Source organism: Tamandua tetradactyla, chromosome 23, assembly GCF_023851605.1.
Source record: "Tamandua tetradactyla isolate mTamTet1 chromosome 23, mTamTet1.pri, whole genome shotgun sequence".
Taxonomy (NCBI): Eukaryota; Metazoa; Chordata; class Mammalia; order Pilosa; family Myrmecophagidae; genus Tamandua; species Tamandua tetradactyla.
Genome location: NC_135349.1, coordinates 6,440,041 through 6,457,438, shown reverse-complemented (window position 1 = coordinate 6,457,438; position 17,398 = coordinate 6,440,041). Strand labels below are relative to the sequence as shown.

The 17,398-nt window shown below is 36.4% G+C and overlaps 1 protein-coding gene and 1 non-coding gene across 3 annotated transcripts in view; both read left to right on the top strand.

Annotated features, from left to right (window-relative positions):
• BAIAP2L1 (BAR/IMD domain containing adaptor protein 2 like 1) overlaps positions 1-17,398 on the top strand; it is a 110,373-nt gene that overhangs the window by 75,280 nt on the left and 17,695 nt on the right. For both annotated transcript variants that reach the window (XR_013167797.1, XM_077140602.1), the window contains exons 4-9: positions 8,055-8,116; positions 8,222-8,293; positions 9,556-9,693; positions 10,447-10,599; positions 11,402-11,569; positions 16,479-16,626. Coding sequence is in view for 1 of the 2 variants with exons in the window: in XM_077140602.1 (XP_076996717.1) it covers positions 8,055-8,116; positions 8,222-8,293; positions 9,556-9,693; positions 10,447-10,599; positions 11,402-11,569; positions 16,479-16,626 (741 nt within the window). In the remaining variant the exon portion in view is untranslated. The remainder of the gene's footprint in view (positions 1-8,054; positions 8,117-8,221; positions 8,294-9,555; positions 9,694-10,446; positions 10,600-11,401; positions 11,570-16,478; positions 16,627-17,398) is intronic.
• On the top strand, positions 14,921-14,993 carry TRNAD-GUC (transfer RNA aspartic acid (anticodon GUC)). Its single transcript has one exon. It is a non-coding gene; the product is annotated as a tRNA-Asp (tRNA).

Here is a 17,398-nt window from a genome sequence, read left to right as displayed (position 1 = left end):
CTTAATTATTCAAGACATATATATATAATGGCCCATTTCTCCTAAATATTTCAGTGTACAATTCCTAAAAAATAAGGTACTCTTACATAACCGCAGTTCAGTTATCGATATAACTAAATTTGAAATTGATATAGTTCTTGTTATATAAAATACCATTTACATTCCAGTGTCACCAGCTGACCCAATAATGTCCTTTATAGAATTTTTTTCCTCCACTATAGGATTCAGTCTAGGATCACATGTTGCATTTAGTTATGTCTTTTTAGTCTCCTTTAATCTAGAACCATTTCTTGCCCTTTCTTTATGTTTTGTGATATTGATTTTTTTAGTTGCAATCTTTTCTTTTTTCTCCTTTTCTTAAAGAATATTCTCATTGTGACTTTGCTGAAATTTCCTCATGATTATTCAGGTTATGCAATTTTGGCCAGAAGGGTATATTAGAGATTTTGTGTCTCACATTTGAGTACAAAAGGTCCATCTGCTTCTCATTTGTGACATTAATTTTGATAGCCCAATCGAGATGTTGTTCAGTTTTTCCACTGTATAGCTACTATTTTTTTCTTTGCTAATAAGCATTCTGTGGGAAATAACTGCCAAACACCTATGTAAGAGAGGATTTTTATGCAAAATATACAGAGAACTCTTAAAATGCAACAATAAGAAATAAACAATCCATTTATTAAACGGGCAAATGATGAGTTGATACCTCACCGAATAAGATATACAGATGGCAAACAAACATACAAAAGGAAGCTCAGCATTTTTCATTTAGGAGAAGAACATTAAAATAGTGAGATACCAGTACATATATTAAACTTGCTAAACTCCAAAACACTGACTACACCAAATCCTGATGAAAATGTGGAATAAGAGGAACTCTCATGCATTGCTGGGTGAAATGTAAACTGTTATAGCCACTTATGTAAACTGATATAGCCCTTTGGAAGTCAGTTGGTAGTTTATTACAAAGAAGCTAAATACAAGCTTAACGTATGATTCAGCAATATCAATCCTAGGTTTTTACCAAAATGAGTTGAATATTTTTGCACACGTAAAAACCCACATAGTTAATTTCTTTTTATTCTTGGATTGTATTCCATTAAATTCTTACAATCGGTGCTTAGATCGTCGATTTGCACGCCTTTTCTAATGTATGCATTTTAAGGCTCTAAGTTTCTCTCTGAAGGCAAGTTCGATTGTATCCTACATGTTTTTATGTTATGTTTTCATTATCATTCAGTTCAGAGTACTTTCTTATTTTCCATTGTGATTTCTTCTTTGACCAATGGGTTATTTAGAAGTCTGTTTCTTAATCTCCAATATGTGGACATTTTCTAGTTATCTTTTTGTTAGTGATTTCTAGATTAATTGCATGTTAAAGAACATACTCAGTATAACTTCAATTCTTTGAAATATGGTGAGACCTTAGGTCCCTTTTTTATTTAATACTCTGCTTGCTTAAAAATGCATTTGATTGGATATAGTGTTCTATATATATCCATCAGGTGGAATTTATTTTATTATTCAACTCTGTATCTTTACTGATTTGTTTTTGTCTGCTTATCCTATCAGCTTACTAGGAGAAGTATATTCAAGTCTCCTGATATGATGATTGCTTTTTCCTTATAACTCTAGTTTAAATATGTTGAGACCATGTTACTAGATGCAAACAAATACACAATTGTTCTGTCTTCGAGATGGATTGAACATTTTATCATTATGAAATGACCATTTTTATCTCTGATAATGCTTTTTGCCCTTTTTTTGTTTACTTTGACTGTTTTATATTTTTGTTTGGTATTAATATACCTACACCAGCTTTCTTTTTTTTAGTGTTTTCTATGTATCTTTCCCATCCGTTTACTCTCAACCTTTCTGTATCCTTATGTTTAAGGTATGTCTCTTGTAAGGGGTATTGTTTTAAAGTACTCTAGGGAAATAGAACAACAGGAGATTATGAGATTTATATAAAAATTATCTTATGCAACTATTGGGATGGGCAAGTCTAGATTCCATAGGGCAGGCTGCAAGCTGGAAATTCCAATCAATGTTTTCAGTGAATTCCCCAGAAGAAGCTGTCTGTCTGAAGTAGAAATGGAAATTCTCTTTCTCACTGCTGAAATTATCACTTCTTCTTTTAAAGCCTTCTGCTGAATGGGTTACACTTCTCTCATTGTCAAAGTTGATTGTAGATATAGTCAGTCATACATGCAGTCAACTTATTGATGATTGAAGACCACGAAATATCTTCACATTAACAATCAGGTCAATGTTTGCTTGACCAAATAACTGAAACACAACCTTGCCAAGTTTACACATAAACTTCACCGTCACAGGTATATTGTTATTTGTCTTTAAACTGGTGTATTTAGTCCATTTACATTTGATGTAATTACCTTTTGCTTTCTTTTGCCTGTTTTAGGTTCATTTTTTTCTCTTGTCCTCTCTTGACTGATGATTTTTTTCCTCTCTCTTAGTTTGGTAGTTGTATGTGCTATATAGTGCCTACCCTAAAGATTTCAATATGTATCTTTGTCTTATAAAAATTTATTGTTTGTACTTTTACCATCATCTCAGGTAATGAAAGAACTTTGGAATGCTTTATACTTATATTGTATAACTTCTATTTGTCCCACTTGTTTTACAAAATAGGATAAGTCACAATCAATGGCAGGTATTAATTAATGCATGATATTAATTAATTAATTGATGCAAGATGTTAGAACTATACTCCTATACTTAAGTCAGAACCAAGACTTTTAGACGAATGTTCAATAAAATGCTCATCCTATCACTTATTTGACATTTTCCCTCCGTGAAAATTGTTCATTTGAACAGTTCTAATGCTGACCAGATGAAAGCACCTCCAATGGCATACAGGGACTGTGGCTGGACAGCCTCTGAGAGCTGGGGTTAGACATTGGCACAGCCTGTTAAGTTTGGTCACATGTAAATACGTATTTGTATATTTAGCATATCACATCTAAATGTAGTTTGCTTTTACTCCCATTATATTTTCTCATCATCATATTTGGTTTTTGGAAAATTGCCAGAAAAGAAGTTATATCCTTTTTCCAGTGACATTTTTGGTTGATTTTAATTTAATTCACACATATAACTTTAGGCCAGTAGCAGATTGGCCCCTACCTATCATTCTATGGCCTGATTCCAACTGTAGTAGCATGTGGTAGGTAATGTGCTGCTCAGTTGTTACTCTTTGCTCTCTAGAAATAATGCTTTTTTTTCTCTGATTATCCACAGTCAAATACAAATGATAAAGAATCATTATGCCTACATATTCAGCACATATCCTGTGCTACTCAAGTTCATTAAAGCCTCCATCTTGTTCCTCTAAATCTATACTGTGAATTGATGAAGGGTTGTCTGGTTGGAAACATATTAATAGTCTAAAAAATAATCTGTATTTCAAACCAAAATTTTCTGTTTTGTTTATTTTTAAATTTATTTTTATTTAAGAAAACAAGCAATACACTTAGAACCACCAAAAATGGATATCTTAGTTAGCTTAACCATAGGCATACTACATACTGATAAATGTATATTTTTCTATGTACATATGTTGGCCATATTTGTTCATAGTCTATTAATTTAGAGTGATGCCACATTAGCTGTCATTTGTATAAATTTTAGGGAAAAAATTCATAGTAGGCATTGTCTTTTAGTTATATTTTGTTCATAATTCTGAAATATGTTTATGTCTAAATTCGTTTAAGAATACAATTATTCAGACTGAGTCATATGATTGTCATTATAAGGTTCTTTCCAAAATGTTGACACAAAACCTAAAAGAGAAAAAAGGAGAAATGATTAGATCCAGTACATACAGTGATGTGGAGTCCTGGAATGGACAAAATAATTCTAGTTGGGGCATGTGTTTAGGGCTGCTCCATTAGAATTTGGCTGTTTCTCAACCCCACCCTGTTCTTTCCTTTTTTTTTTTCTTTTCCTTCTTATATGTAATTTCTGAAAAAGAAGATTATAGGACTAACAGTAAACAAAGGTGTGTGATACAACATTTCAAACATAAAGTAACACTTGCTATATTTAATATTAAACTTCTGTAGATGGTCTATAAAAGCTGTTTCCTTTTTCTTTTTCAAGATACTCTTTTGGCCACTTGCATAGTCACAGTAAAGATTTTTTTTCTAATCCTTTTTAAGACCAAGGATTCAGAGACTGCTGCTATGAGGTCGGAATTTAAAGTCCATGAACTGTGAGGGACAAGAATAACAAGTATAAGGTCAGGTTTTCCATTCCTGGCCCACAGAGTGAATGGGCTGTTTCAGTGAGCCTTTTCCCTGTGCCGTGAAAAAAACCATAGGAAGGTGGTCTGAGAATGATGAGGGAGTACACAGTATGGCTGGGGGGCCATTGAGACCAGAGCATCAAGTGCAACAGTGTGGGCTTTCAGAAAAGTGCCTACACTCATAAATGATTCTGTTTTGGCAACACATTTCTCAGTGATTGGCATTATATAAGGCTGTGAAAGCAACAGTATTAAAGAGAAAGAGAACAGTATTAAAAAAAAAAACAGGGATGGCTTGCTTCTAGTCTGAATCATTCTGAATGATTTAAGCAAAATTATTTTTCAATTTTTTTTTAAGTAGATCTGACTTGCTAAGAATAGAGTGCTTAATTGTTAAATAATTGAGGTGGATTTTTTGTTACTTATCTTTCATCTCCAACAACTCCAAAGGAATTGTTCTTATGGGTTTAAAATATATGTAAAAATACCAGAACATCAACTGATTTCATCCCCTATCCCATATTATCGACAGCCCTTTCCAACATGAAAAGTTAAAATGGGCATTGCCTAATATCCCTAAAGAGTAGGAGAAAGATCAAAAGTGATATTAGAGCTATAATGAGAAGGTTGGGTTTAACAAATTAGTATGAGTGCTGAATCATTATACTGATAATTTCCTTTAGGCTCCAGTACCTTAGAGCTACTAGAAATAAAAACCTAAAACTACAGAATTGTAACCCATACCAAACTCGGAAATCTGTCCTACAACTAATTGTGATGTACTTTCAAATTTATTGCTTTTATCTGTAAATGTTATTTAAAGAGGAGTATGATAGAGAAGATAGGATTTAGCAAATGAGTGTGACTGCTGAATTATTATATTGATTATTTCTTCAGTATCTTGGAGCAGCTAGAATAAAAAATGAAAAGTTGTGGAACTGTAACCCATACCAAACTTTGAAATCTGTTCTATAGCTACTTGTTAAAATGTACTTGGAAATTTATTGCTTTTTGTATATGTTATATTTCACAATTTTAAAAAGTTAAAAAAAATAAAATATGAAAAAAAATGTAAAAAAAAAACAGATTATTTCATGTCTGAAATGACTAAATGATATAAAATGACATTTTAATGTAATATATTCTCGGTCTTGTGAAGTCTTTATTGAAGAATTCTGGTTTGTTTTTGTTCGGTGTTGAATTTTACCAGAACTTAACTACGGAGTAAATGAAGTCAACATCATTAAAGATGTAGAGTGAGCACCTTGTAGAGTTGGTGTGGTAGAACCATGAGTGCTGCAGATGGTTCTGTACTTATCTCTCACGTTTATCTCTCAGGCCGTTCTGTTAGAGTCCTAGGTTCACAAGGTGCTCACCCACAATAGCTTTAGGCAGCCCTGTTCATAGAGGGCTTCTGATACAGTGCTGAAGAGCTGGCTTATCTGGGACATCATGGGAGACCTGGAGGGTGACATGTCACATTTGCATTTTGGAAAGATCCCTGGCACCTATGAGAAAGATGAGCCAGAAGAGAATGCACTGGAAGTTAGGGAGAGCAGTTAAAGAAAGTTGATAAGGGCCTGTAGTTGATGGATAAAGAGGGAGGGAAACTTTTGAGAAATCTAATTGACAGGATTTGAATGTATGTTGGGAGTAGAGGATTGGGGAATGGATTTGACTGGGAAGAATTCTCTCCCACCTCTAGTGAAACAGATTGTTGAGTGAACATACTTTTTGCAGGTCTTCTCTGCTGGGCAGGAAAGGGATTGTAGAGATTGAGAAGCTCAGTATATTTGTTGCTAAAGGAAGCAGGATGCATGAGGAGCATGGTTCCATCATAGAGGTTGTTCTAGTTTGCTAGCTGCCAGAATTCAATATACCAGAAATGGAATGGCTTTTAAAAAGGGGAATTTAGTAAGTTGCTAGTTTACAGTTCTAAGGCCGAGATAATGTCCCATTAAAGCAAGTCTATAGAAATGCCCAATCTAAGGCATCCAGGAACAGATGCCTTGGTTCAAGAAAACAAATGAAGTTCAGGGGTTCTCTCTTAAGTGAGAAAGCACATGGTGAATGCAGTCAGGGTTTCTCTCTCATCTGGAAAGGCACATGGCAAACACAGTGTCATCTGCTAGCTTTGTCTCCTGGCTTCCCTTTTCATGAAGCTCACTGGAAGGCATTTTCCTTCTTCGTCTCCAAAGGTTGCTGGCTAGTGGCCTCTCTGCTTCTCATGGCTACATCATTCTACTCTCTCAGAATCTCTCACTTTCAAAATGTTTCCTTTTTTATAGAATTCCAATAAACTAATCAAGACCCACCCAAATGGGTTGAGACACGTCTCCACCTAATCCAGTTTAACAGCCACTTTTGATTGAGTCACATCTCCAGGGAGATGATCTAATTACAGTTTCAAATATACAGTACTGAATAGGAATTAGAAGAAATGTCTGTCTTTACAAAATGGGATTAGGATTAAAACATGGCTTTTCTATATGGCACATACATCTTTTCAAACCAGGGCAGAGGTGGTCCAAGTGATGGTACCAGGTGCACAAGGAAATGAGTTTGTAGGTAGGTATGATATGGAGCAGAGGTGTCAACCCGTCATGATTGGCAGACTGGCAGTGCCAACAGCTGAGATGAGAGAATATGGGGTAGTTAGTTTATTCAGTTTTAAACATGTTGAATATGACGTGCCTAATGGAACATCTAGGTGTACGTGTGCAGGCAGGGCTTAGTCTACAGATGAGGAGAACAACTAGGCTGGCATTTTGAGAGTACTTGTCTTAAAATGTTTCTACAGCAGGGCATGGTAGCCATTTGTATAGTGGTGATAGCCAAGTCCATAGTTTAGTCTGGGGCCTTTTTCTCTTTCTCCATATTCTACCACTGTCTTGATTTAATTCTTCTTCATCTATAGCCTCTCAGTTTATCAAAAAAAATTCCTTGCTTTCTAGCCTCCGAACTGTAGGATGATCTGCCTAGCACATTTTGTTGGTTTGGTTTGATGATGGTAATTGTTCCAGACGATTGTATGTGTTTCTTAGGTATCAGACCCATCGATTTGGTAGATTGGTTAGTGGAAGAAGGGTTTTGTTCACCTTTATCAGGGTAGAGTAGCAGAGACATAGCATACTGCCACTAATCACAAAAGAGATGTGGTTGTAAACTGGGTGGTCTCATTGCTGCTTTTGGAGTAAAATTTCCTTTGTTCTGGAACTTTCTCTTCTTTCGTATTACCATTCTTTTTTCAGAGAATTGGTATAGTCCCAGGAGATATGAGGCAGAGAGCACTGTCTGGACTACAATTTTCCATGGCGTTAATATTTTCCACAGTGATACAAAAACTAATATGAGAGAATGAAAATAATCTTCATCTTTTATGCCTGACAGCCAACCAGATTGCTTTAGGGGTTATATAAAAATAAATCATCTGTTCTTATAGTTAGTTACTATAATGACTGAGGTTATCTCTTGTAAGACTATTTCAAAATTAAACCAGATCTATAGGATTAATCTTAGGCAAGGAGTAAATATAGAAAGAACAATGTGAATTTGAAGGGAAACTTGACATTTTAAAATTAACAATGTGTTAGAGTAACTTAGTTTTATTAGTTATGTCTGTGTCAACCCTGCCATATGATTACAGTGTCAGTGGCATGTTGCTAGCCCAGGGCTTGAAGACTTGGAGTCAGTATTGTGCTGTTTCCACTCCACTATTTGAACTTCCTCAATATGTTTACAAAAGTCTGCAGTGGCTTATCCGTCTAACATGTGGTTTTATTCACAGGACGTGTTCTCATAGAGATGTCAATTACACAGAAGAAACTCAATGACAATCTTGATGAAAGTGTAAGCAGACTGTTTTATTTATAAAATACATTGACCTTTTTATTATAATTATTTTGATTAAGGTCTCAAAGTTGGGATGAATTTTTTATTTCCTTTTGTTAACAGTTCAAAAAATTCCATAAAGAGATTATACATGAGCTGGAGAAGAAGACGGAACTTGATGTAAAATATATGAATGTAAGTACTCAAATTTCCTCTGCTGCCCCCTGAGGGTCCTGCTTCAGTTCATTCAACAACAGCACATGTGGATAGTACTTGGTGTTAAGTATACACATGGCTGCATGTAACTAGCAAGGCACCTCTGGGCTAAGTGGGCTCAATTTTGCTAATTCTGGGGTTTTTATTTTAAAAGCATAGGAAAATATATTCCAAGGAATCATTATTGTTGGAAAGCCTTATTTTCAAAGGCTATTCAGTTGCAGTGATGCAGCTGTTGTTTTCATAAATCAGCATATCAGGATGTGAGATGTGTGTGTGAGGACCTGGGGGCTTCCAGGTCCAGTCTCAGAGACCTCTCCCACCCATCACCCAGGGTTGTCCAGGCATCCTCCAGTGTTTCTGCAAAGCATTACCAGCACACATAGCTCTTTCCATCTTTCCTTTCCACTGTCGAGTCATTACTTTCCTTTGACACCCAAAGTCCCCTTTCTTCTCGCCAACACTGTGACCCTGTATAGTGGCAGCAGTGTGGGTTCCCCTCTACATGTTTCCTCTGGGGCCTGCTGAGGCCTGCTGCTCACGAATGCATGCCCTCCATATGTTCCTGGCAGAAGGCTGCAGGACCAGGACAATCATGGAGTCTACTTAATGCCAAGCACTTTAGGTACATTGCCTGATTTTTCTCCCTATTAAAACTCTGTAACATGTGCGCTATTATTATCTTTACTTTACATATCAGAGAGGAAAATGGGTTTTAGAGTAATTTGCCAAGAATGCACAGGTATAAGGGTGCTAGAATTCTCACGCAAGTCTGCAGGTCCCGGACCCTATGTTCTTAAACATTCTGCTATGCAGCCCACAAAAGAATCATACATGATTGTGCTGGTATATTTTGTTTTCAGAATCATAAATTGTAAAATAGGAATGCACAATTTAAAATTATTTATTCATAAAAGCAATAACTGAACATCCAAGAATTTTTGAGGAAAGATGGAATAGAAAAAAGAAGGGTTTGGTTTTTGTTCTCTGAGATTTGCCACTCTGGTTGAAGGGCCCTTTCTATAAACAGGAAACTTTAGAACAGGCAAAGCTGCAAACATTAAAGTCCATGGGATGGGGGTGGGGACCCTGTGAAATGGGGTGCACAGGGCCACAGTTGGATGGGGTTGTGTGAAGTGAACACACACAAGGCCACAGCCAACCACGCAGAGCCAGCAAAAGGGTCTGTGTGGCAGTCTGTATGGTTCTGCAGTAAAATAAGCATAACATTTGACTTACAGGCAACTCTAAAAAGATACCAAATAGAACACAAGAATAAATTAGAATCTTTGGAGAAATCTCAAGCTGAGTTGAAGAAGATCAGAAGGAAAAGTCAAGGAGGACGAAATGCACTAAAATATGAACATAAAGAAATTGAGGTGAACTTTTCAGTAATATTGTATTTTGTTATTTTATACAGCTTAAGGGGATGCATACTTATCTCAGTTAGCTTATACTTTATCCACCAGTGTGCTACTGTTGAGGTTAAAAAGTAATCATAGGGCGGGCCACAGTGGCTCAGTAGGCAGATTTCTTGCCTACCATGCCAGAGACCCGGGATCCATTCCCAGTGCCTACCCATGCAAAAAAATAATAATTATCATATTTGATTTAGTAAGAATGAAGATTTCAGAGTTTTCTCAAGTTAAGAATAAATTAGTCAGTGACTTGTTAGAAACTTTGGGTAGCATCTGACTGAGAGAGAGGAAGGGTGTCTCCATGATAACCTTCCCCATTTACAGATACAGAAACAGAGACTTAGGGTAAGTCATAGACAGCATTTTGGAATTGGGGTTTGAACCTGGAATTCTTTGCTTCTAAAGCCCTTGGTTCTTTCCAATAGAACATGATCTACCCCTGAAGTATAGAGTAATATTTTGGTCAGATTGCCCAGTGGAGGGATAAGGCCTTTGGCAATTTGTCTCTGTAGATAAGTCATTATCTTGATGAGAATAATGGCATCTGCCCAAGTTAGGTTACAATATACTTGTTTTGTCTAATGTTTATCCACATTTAGTATTTGCTCCCTTATCAAAATGAACAAGTGTGTGGATGGCAGAAGATGACTGTCAGGCTGTGCAGCTACTTGATTCCTTGGGTCATACTTGCATAATTGTTATTTATTTTCCTAGTTCATAGCCACCGTTACTTCTCGCCAGAGTGAAATTCAGAAATTTATTGCAGATGGTTGCAAAGAAGCTCTGCTAGAAGAGAAAAGGCGCTTCTGTTTTTTGGTTGACAAACACTGTGGTTTTGCAAATCACATACATTCTTATCACTTACAGGTGGGTGTGGTAGCAAATAATGTTGACTATATTAATTTTATTTCAAATTTAAATGCCTTTAAAATGCTCTAACTTCCATATAAGCCCTAATAAAAAGCGGTTTGCCTATTTTGCCAGTGAGAAGATTACAAGGAAATCATTTTGACCAACTTGAATATGTAAACTTCTAGGAATATAGATGAAGTGGTCAGAGTCTGCTTATTTAGCTTATTTATTAATGTATACATAGTTTAAAATCACTCCTAGATCACTCACTCTCCCCACTGGGCTCCAGAGCCTCCCACACTCTGCCTCTATCCCCTACTTGAACATGTCAGACAGACACTCTGACTCCCTCTCTAGCCCATGAACTGGTTCCCCTGGGGTCAAAAAATTTGCTCCTAGTCTTATTGTTTGTGTTAGAGATGTGCCTTCTAGAAGAGGTGGGAGGAAGAAAGCAATGATCGGCATATCTGGAACCACTGGGAAAACTGGGAATTAATACAGATTGCTTTAACTCTTCTTTCAGTTTTGAGCTTGTTCTTAAGTACTTATAATCCTTGTATTAGTTTTAAACTCAGTGTTCACACTAAAGGAGAGGGTAAATTCCTTTAGAGCAAGAGCTATGCCTGTATCCTTCTCAACAAATGAGATGCAATAGATGCTCCTAGATACTTAAACTACTTACTAAATTTAACTCAGTGCTCCCAGACTTCTGGTGGTGAGCCAGTAATACGTTGTCAGTGATATTACAGATACAATTTGTGTACATTCTTCAAACAATGCACTTTTGTGTTTACTTTCGTTTCTTTTGGATTTATAGTCTGCAGAATTACTTAATTCCAAACTACCTAAGTGGCTGGAAACCTGTGGTGATGCCACCAAAGTACCAGAGAAAATCATGAATATGATAGAAGAAATAAAGACCCCAGTCTCCACCCCAACATATGGAACACCTCAGCCTTCTCCAATGATCGAAAGAAGCAGCATGGTAGGAACTGGTTATCAATTCAGGATTTCAGTGGTATGTGTTTACTAATAGGATTTCGGCCAACTTTGTGCCAAGGGCAAAGTCCTTATTTGTTAGTGAGAATCACAAATCTTCCTTAATTCTTCTAGACCCACCTTTTCTTACCTTTATCCCCTTACTTTCAGATATGGAATCAGCTGTGCAAATGTTTTATACATGTTTAGGATTATTATCTTTGTTTTAGAATATTTATTGTAATGTTTTTAGTTGTGATGATTCCAACTTTAGAAATTTATTCCCAGTTGAAGGAAGTGAGATTTCTAGAGAATGGATTAACAAAACTCTGATCCTATTCATTACAATGTGAGATACTCTAGAAAAAATAGTCACCAAAGTATTCAGAGTAATAAATTTGAGTATTTTAGTTTGCTGTTCTTTAACTTGGGTTCTATTGCTTTTCACAACCATGTGGAGGTTTGGATCCAGCAGGCAGTTTGAAGTGAGGGTCTATCCTATTGCTCCATCGATCCCCTTGAAATGATAGCCAAGATATTAAAAGCCAGCTGTACAACCACACGGTAAATCTAAAACAATAAGGGAAAATGAGGATGATGCCTTCAGTGGCCCAGAACCACTGAAGGCAAGATTAGTAAAGGGAGAATCAAAATAGATGGAAACCTTCTAAGCAGGGTGCTCAGAACCAATAGATACAAGAAGTGAGAGGGAACCTGGGGCATTTCTTAAGTAATTGGTTGGGGAACTGATTCACACCAGCCAGGCTGGTCAGTGCCTTCTGCTTGTGCACTAGTCTGAAACAATAGGCAGCAAGAACTTTTGTCTCTCAGCCAAACGGTGTATTTGGGCTGAAGAGGCAGGGTACAAGCCTTCTGGAAGTAGGTTTTGTCTCTTCCAGTCATCACTATGGATAACTGTGACAATGAGACCAGGCTAAAAATACAGACTCTAATATACAGTAAAAAGAATAGGGACTGTCATACATTACAAAAATGGTGGTTTTTGGAGAAAGAAAAAAATTATAAACCAGTCTCATCCATGAACTTTAAAAATCCTAAATATGAGTAAATTAAATCGAACCAAAAGTGAGTTAAAAAATTAGTACATCATTTTCACATAGGATTTGTTCCAAGAATGATTTTTGCCATTAGGAAATCTGTTGATATAATTCACCATATCAACACATTAAAGAAGGAAAAAAGTTGACTCTATCAGTATGTACCAAAAGGAATTTGATAATTTCAAGCCATTCTTAATAAAAGCTCGATTAAATATCTAAAATTTTCTCCCAAAATTAAGAGAAAGTAGGTAGGTAACCCTACTGATAGACATGAAAATTTATTAGATACATTTCAGGGCTCTATCTCCTCACCGAAGCTTTGAACGACCAGGAATAACTGACAGAAACATCTTTCTCAAAGCTCCCAAAAACAGAGCTTGTATGTCTGGCCCCATCTGTCTGGTTGTGGCCTGAGGGACTCACCATCCCAGGACTTGCCCCGCAATGAAGGTACCTCACCAAGCTCTCCTACAGAAAGCTGTGGGAGAACCATCAAGTCATGCTGCCTGGGCCAAGGAATTGCTGGCTGTAGAACATTCAGTGCAGTGCCTGGGGCAGTAAAGAAATTTTTCCTAGGGAAGAGAGGACATTCATATCCCTGTAAATATGGGAATTCCTAGGGCCACACGCACACACATGCCTAAGACAAGAGGCAAGAACGGAAAGGATCAAGGAGGCCCCTACACTTTGGCCACCAGTTATTTTCCAAACTTGGGTGTTTGGATAAGCCCTGAAGGAAAGCACTTGCATGGTAGGTTTTCTCTTTCTCTCTCTCTCTTTTTTTTTTTTTGTTAACTCCTGGCATCAAGGAACGCTCTGTTATAACACTGGCTGGATATAAGCTTAAGGAACAGAAGCCTCAGCATCTAAATCACAGTGATAACACATTAAGATATCAAAATCAGGCAGGCCGCAGTGGCTCAGTGTCAGAGTTCTCGCCTACCATGCTGGAGTCCCAGGTTCGATTCCTGGTGCCTGCCCATGTAAAAAAAAAATGATATCAAAATGTCAAGGTTTCATTAAAAGGTTACTAAATATATATATAAAGAAACAGGAAATGATGGCCCAGGCAAAGAACAAGGAAAAGAAGCATACTTGGGACATACTAAAGAAAGACTTTTTAAAAAAATGGTCTTAAATATGCTTCCAGAACTCAAGGAAAACATGGACAAAGAAGTAAAGGAAGTCAGGAAAATGATGATGAACACATGAACACAAAGAGAATATCCATGAAGAGATGGTAATTGTGAAAAGGAACCAAACAAAGTTGAAGACAATAAGAACGAAAATTTAAGGCTCCTTAGAAGGATTCAACAGTAGTTTGGAGCTGGCAGAAGTAAGAATCAGAATGAGAAGGTAAGACGATAAAATCATTCAGTCTGAGGAGCAGAAGAAAGAAAAGTGAACAGAGCCTGAAGAACCTGTGAGGTATCATTAAGCATACCAAGAAGTATACCCAGAAGAAGAAAGAAAGAGGCAGAGGAGAATATTCAAAGAAATGGCTGAAAATTTAACAAAAGACATGAACATATACTTTTCCAAGATGCTCAACAAGATATACCCAAATACCACACTGCAGTATATTATCAAACCGTCAATGCCAAAGATAAAAAGAGAATTGCAAGAGAGAAGCAATATGCCACGCATATAGGAGCCTCAATAAGATTAAATGCTGATTTCCCATTGGAGACCATGGTAACAAGCAGACAATGGGAAGATGTATTTAAAGTGCTGAATGCAAAAAAAAATTGCCAACCAAGAATTCTGTATCCTGTATTCTGCAGGTTGAAAGGAGAGGACACTAGACAATACATTGAAGCCACGTGAAAAAATTAAGATCTCCAGTGAGGGTAACGGCATGAATAAAGTATAAATGCCACAACTATTGTACTTTTGGTTTGGAGTAAGAACTTTCTATTCCACTTCTTACTTTCTACAGGATCTGAAAGACAGATGCATAAGATGTAATGAGGAATCAGTGATCTTGGACTCATAGGGTATAACATGTAATTTGTAAGAACTACATGAGGGTGGTGGGGAACAGAGAGGTATAGGAACATAGTATATGCTATTGGAGTTAAATCCGTACGAAAGCGATTGAGATTATCGTAGATTTAGGATGTTACATTTAAGCTCCATGGTAACCACAACGAAAATATTGGAGAATATGCAGACTCATAGAGGCAGAAGTTAGAATACAAGTTGCCAGGGGCAAGGGGAATGGGAAATTACTGCATAAATAGATGTAGGGGTTCTGTTTCTGTTTGGGGAGATTGAAAAGGAATGGAAAAAGGGGTGTGAGGGTAGTTCAGTGGTAGAATTTTCGCCTGTCATGTGGGAGACCTGGGTTCAATTCCCAGCCCATGCACTTCCACAAAAAACAAACAAAAAACCCCAACGAACAAAAATTCAACAAATGGTGCTTCAGTAACGGGATACTCACATGGAAAAAAGAATGAAATATGACCCCACCGTACAGCATAGAAAAAAAAAGTAATGTTGACAGTACTGCATAATTATTAATGATTAATCCCACTGAATGGTATACTTGGGAGTGTTTGAGATGGGAAAATTTACATTGTATATATATTCTCACAATTAAAAATTAAAAAGCAACTAAAGAGGCAATGACAGTTAAATGCAATACATAAAGAAAAGACTCAGAAGAACACTATTAGGACATTTGAAAAGTTGAAATAAAATCTGTAAGTATTATATCAGTATTAAATTTCCTGAACTTGGTAACTGCACTTAAGGCGGTTACTTTAGTGAATATCCTTTGTTTTTAGGAAATGTACAAACCAGTATTAAGTATTCAGGGAGCATGAGGTATGCAACCTATACTGAAGTGTTCACAAAATGGATTGGTAAATAGGTGGATAGATAGAAAGATGTGGCAAATTATTAAAATTGGCGGGTCTTAGTGTCTGGTGGATAGGGGTATATTGGAATTCTGTGTATGGAGTTTGTATTATTTTTTTTGACTGTACTGTAAGGTTGAAAATATTTCAAAATGAAGAATTTACTAACTAAGCAAGACAGGACATTAAGAAGCCAGCTCCCTGGCCGGGAGCTCTGTCTGTTTTCATCGCTGATGTGCCCATATGCTTAGAATAATGCCTGGCATGCCTCATTTACTAAATTAAAATACAGTGTACGTGACAAAGAACAATGTCCTTAATGTATGAAGATCTTCTATAATTGATACAATGCAAATTAAAAATAACCATAAAAACCATATGAAGGATGTAAATAGGCAATTCATCGAGGAAGAATGCAAGTAGCTTCACCCTCTCTTGTGTTTGGGAAATATAAGTCAGAGTAACAATGAAATACTCACTCAAGACAGACAACAAAAGTTGGGGAGAGTCTGGAGAAATAGGTACTTTTATACATTACTAGTGGGAATGTGAATCGCACCAACTTTTTGCAAAATCACGTGGCAAGCTCTATTAAAAATTAAAATGCACACCTCCCTTGAGCAATTCTACTTTGAGGGATCTTTTCTACAGAAATAAAAGCATCAGTGTTTTTCAGTAGTGCACAATGAAATCTATTGGCCAATTGACAACAAAAAACGCTAGCAACGACTGGTTTGTGAATTGTAAAATACCCACTCTATATTATATTATGTAGTTATTAAAAAGAATGAGTTGGACCTTTTTTTTTTTTAAAGACATAAAAGTGGGAAAAAAAGTATGCAGTACTCTTGAAATGATTCAAAATGGATCATTACCCTACAACTTATAGAACTTTGGGAACAGGATAGAATTTGAAATGTGATACAAACAATCCCAAGACTTTGTATGATTCTACTTCTTATTATGCTAATATTGCACTAATACTTTTTCACAGTCTGGGGACGATTATGATACCCTTTCTAACTGTTCGCCAAAGATGCCCCCAGCTCCTTCAGCTAGAGCATATACCAGTCCTTTGATTGATATGTTTAATAACCCAGCAACAGTTGCACAGAATTCAGAAAGGATAAATAATTTAACAGGTAAGCCATTTGGTTTATTTCTTTTAAAATTTCTTTATTTAATTATTTAAAATAAACATTGGACGTATTTTGGATAAATGGGTCATGAAGTGTAGAGTTAAATGTATGCGGTAGCATACATTCAACATTAGGTTTGAGGAGCTTACACCTCCAAATAGGTCTAGATTTATTATAAGACCATAAGATGTTTCTTTGACACATACTGTTTCTATGTACTGATTGATGTAGAATAAACATACTTTTGAAAAGGTGTTATTTTTTAAAGTAAATGAGATACAGTGCACATAGCCTTACACATTGTGTTCTATACTTGGTGGCAAGTGTAACATTTCCTTTTCAATAAACTATAAATGCTCACATGACGAAATGATGGTTATTGATCTCACCAATGGGCTTACTTAGTTTAATTCATAATCATTGTGTTTCATCATCTCTAATGGAGTATCACATGCTTTCTGGAAACCTAATGAGTTGTAACTACTTAAATTTCTTAATTCTCTTAGATTATATTTCAACAAATCAGGACCAGTTACCTTTTGTAGACATTTAAGCCTGCTGCTTTAAGCTTCGCTCTTCCTACATAGTCTTTGGCACCCAGAACCCCCAACACTGGTGTGGTGATGTCTGACCTCCCTCTTTTTTGGGAGGGGCGATTATAATGCTGTGTGCCGCCTAGTCATTCAAGTGACTCTTTGATTCTTGTTGATAAAAGCTAAATTAAAATTCTTGTGGATTCAGCACTACCAGGGTAACTAAAGATTGGCATGTTAAA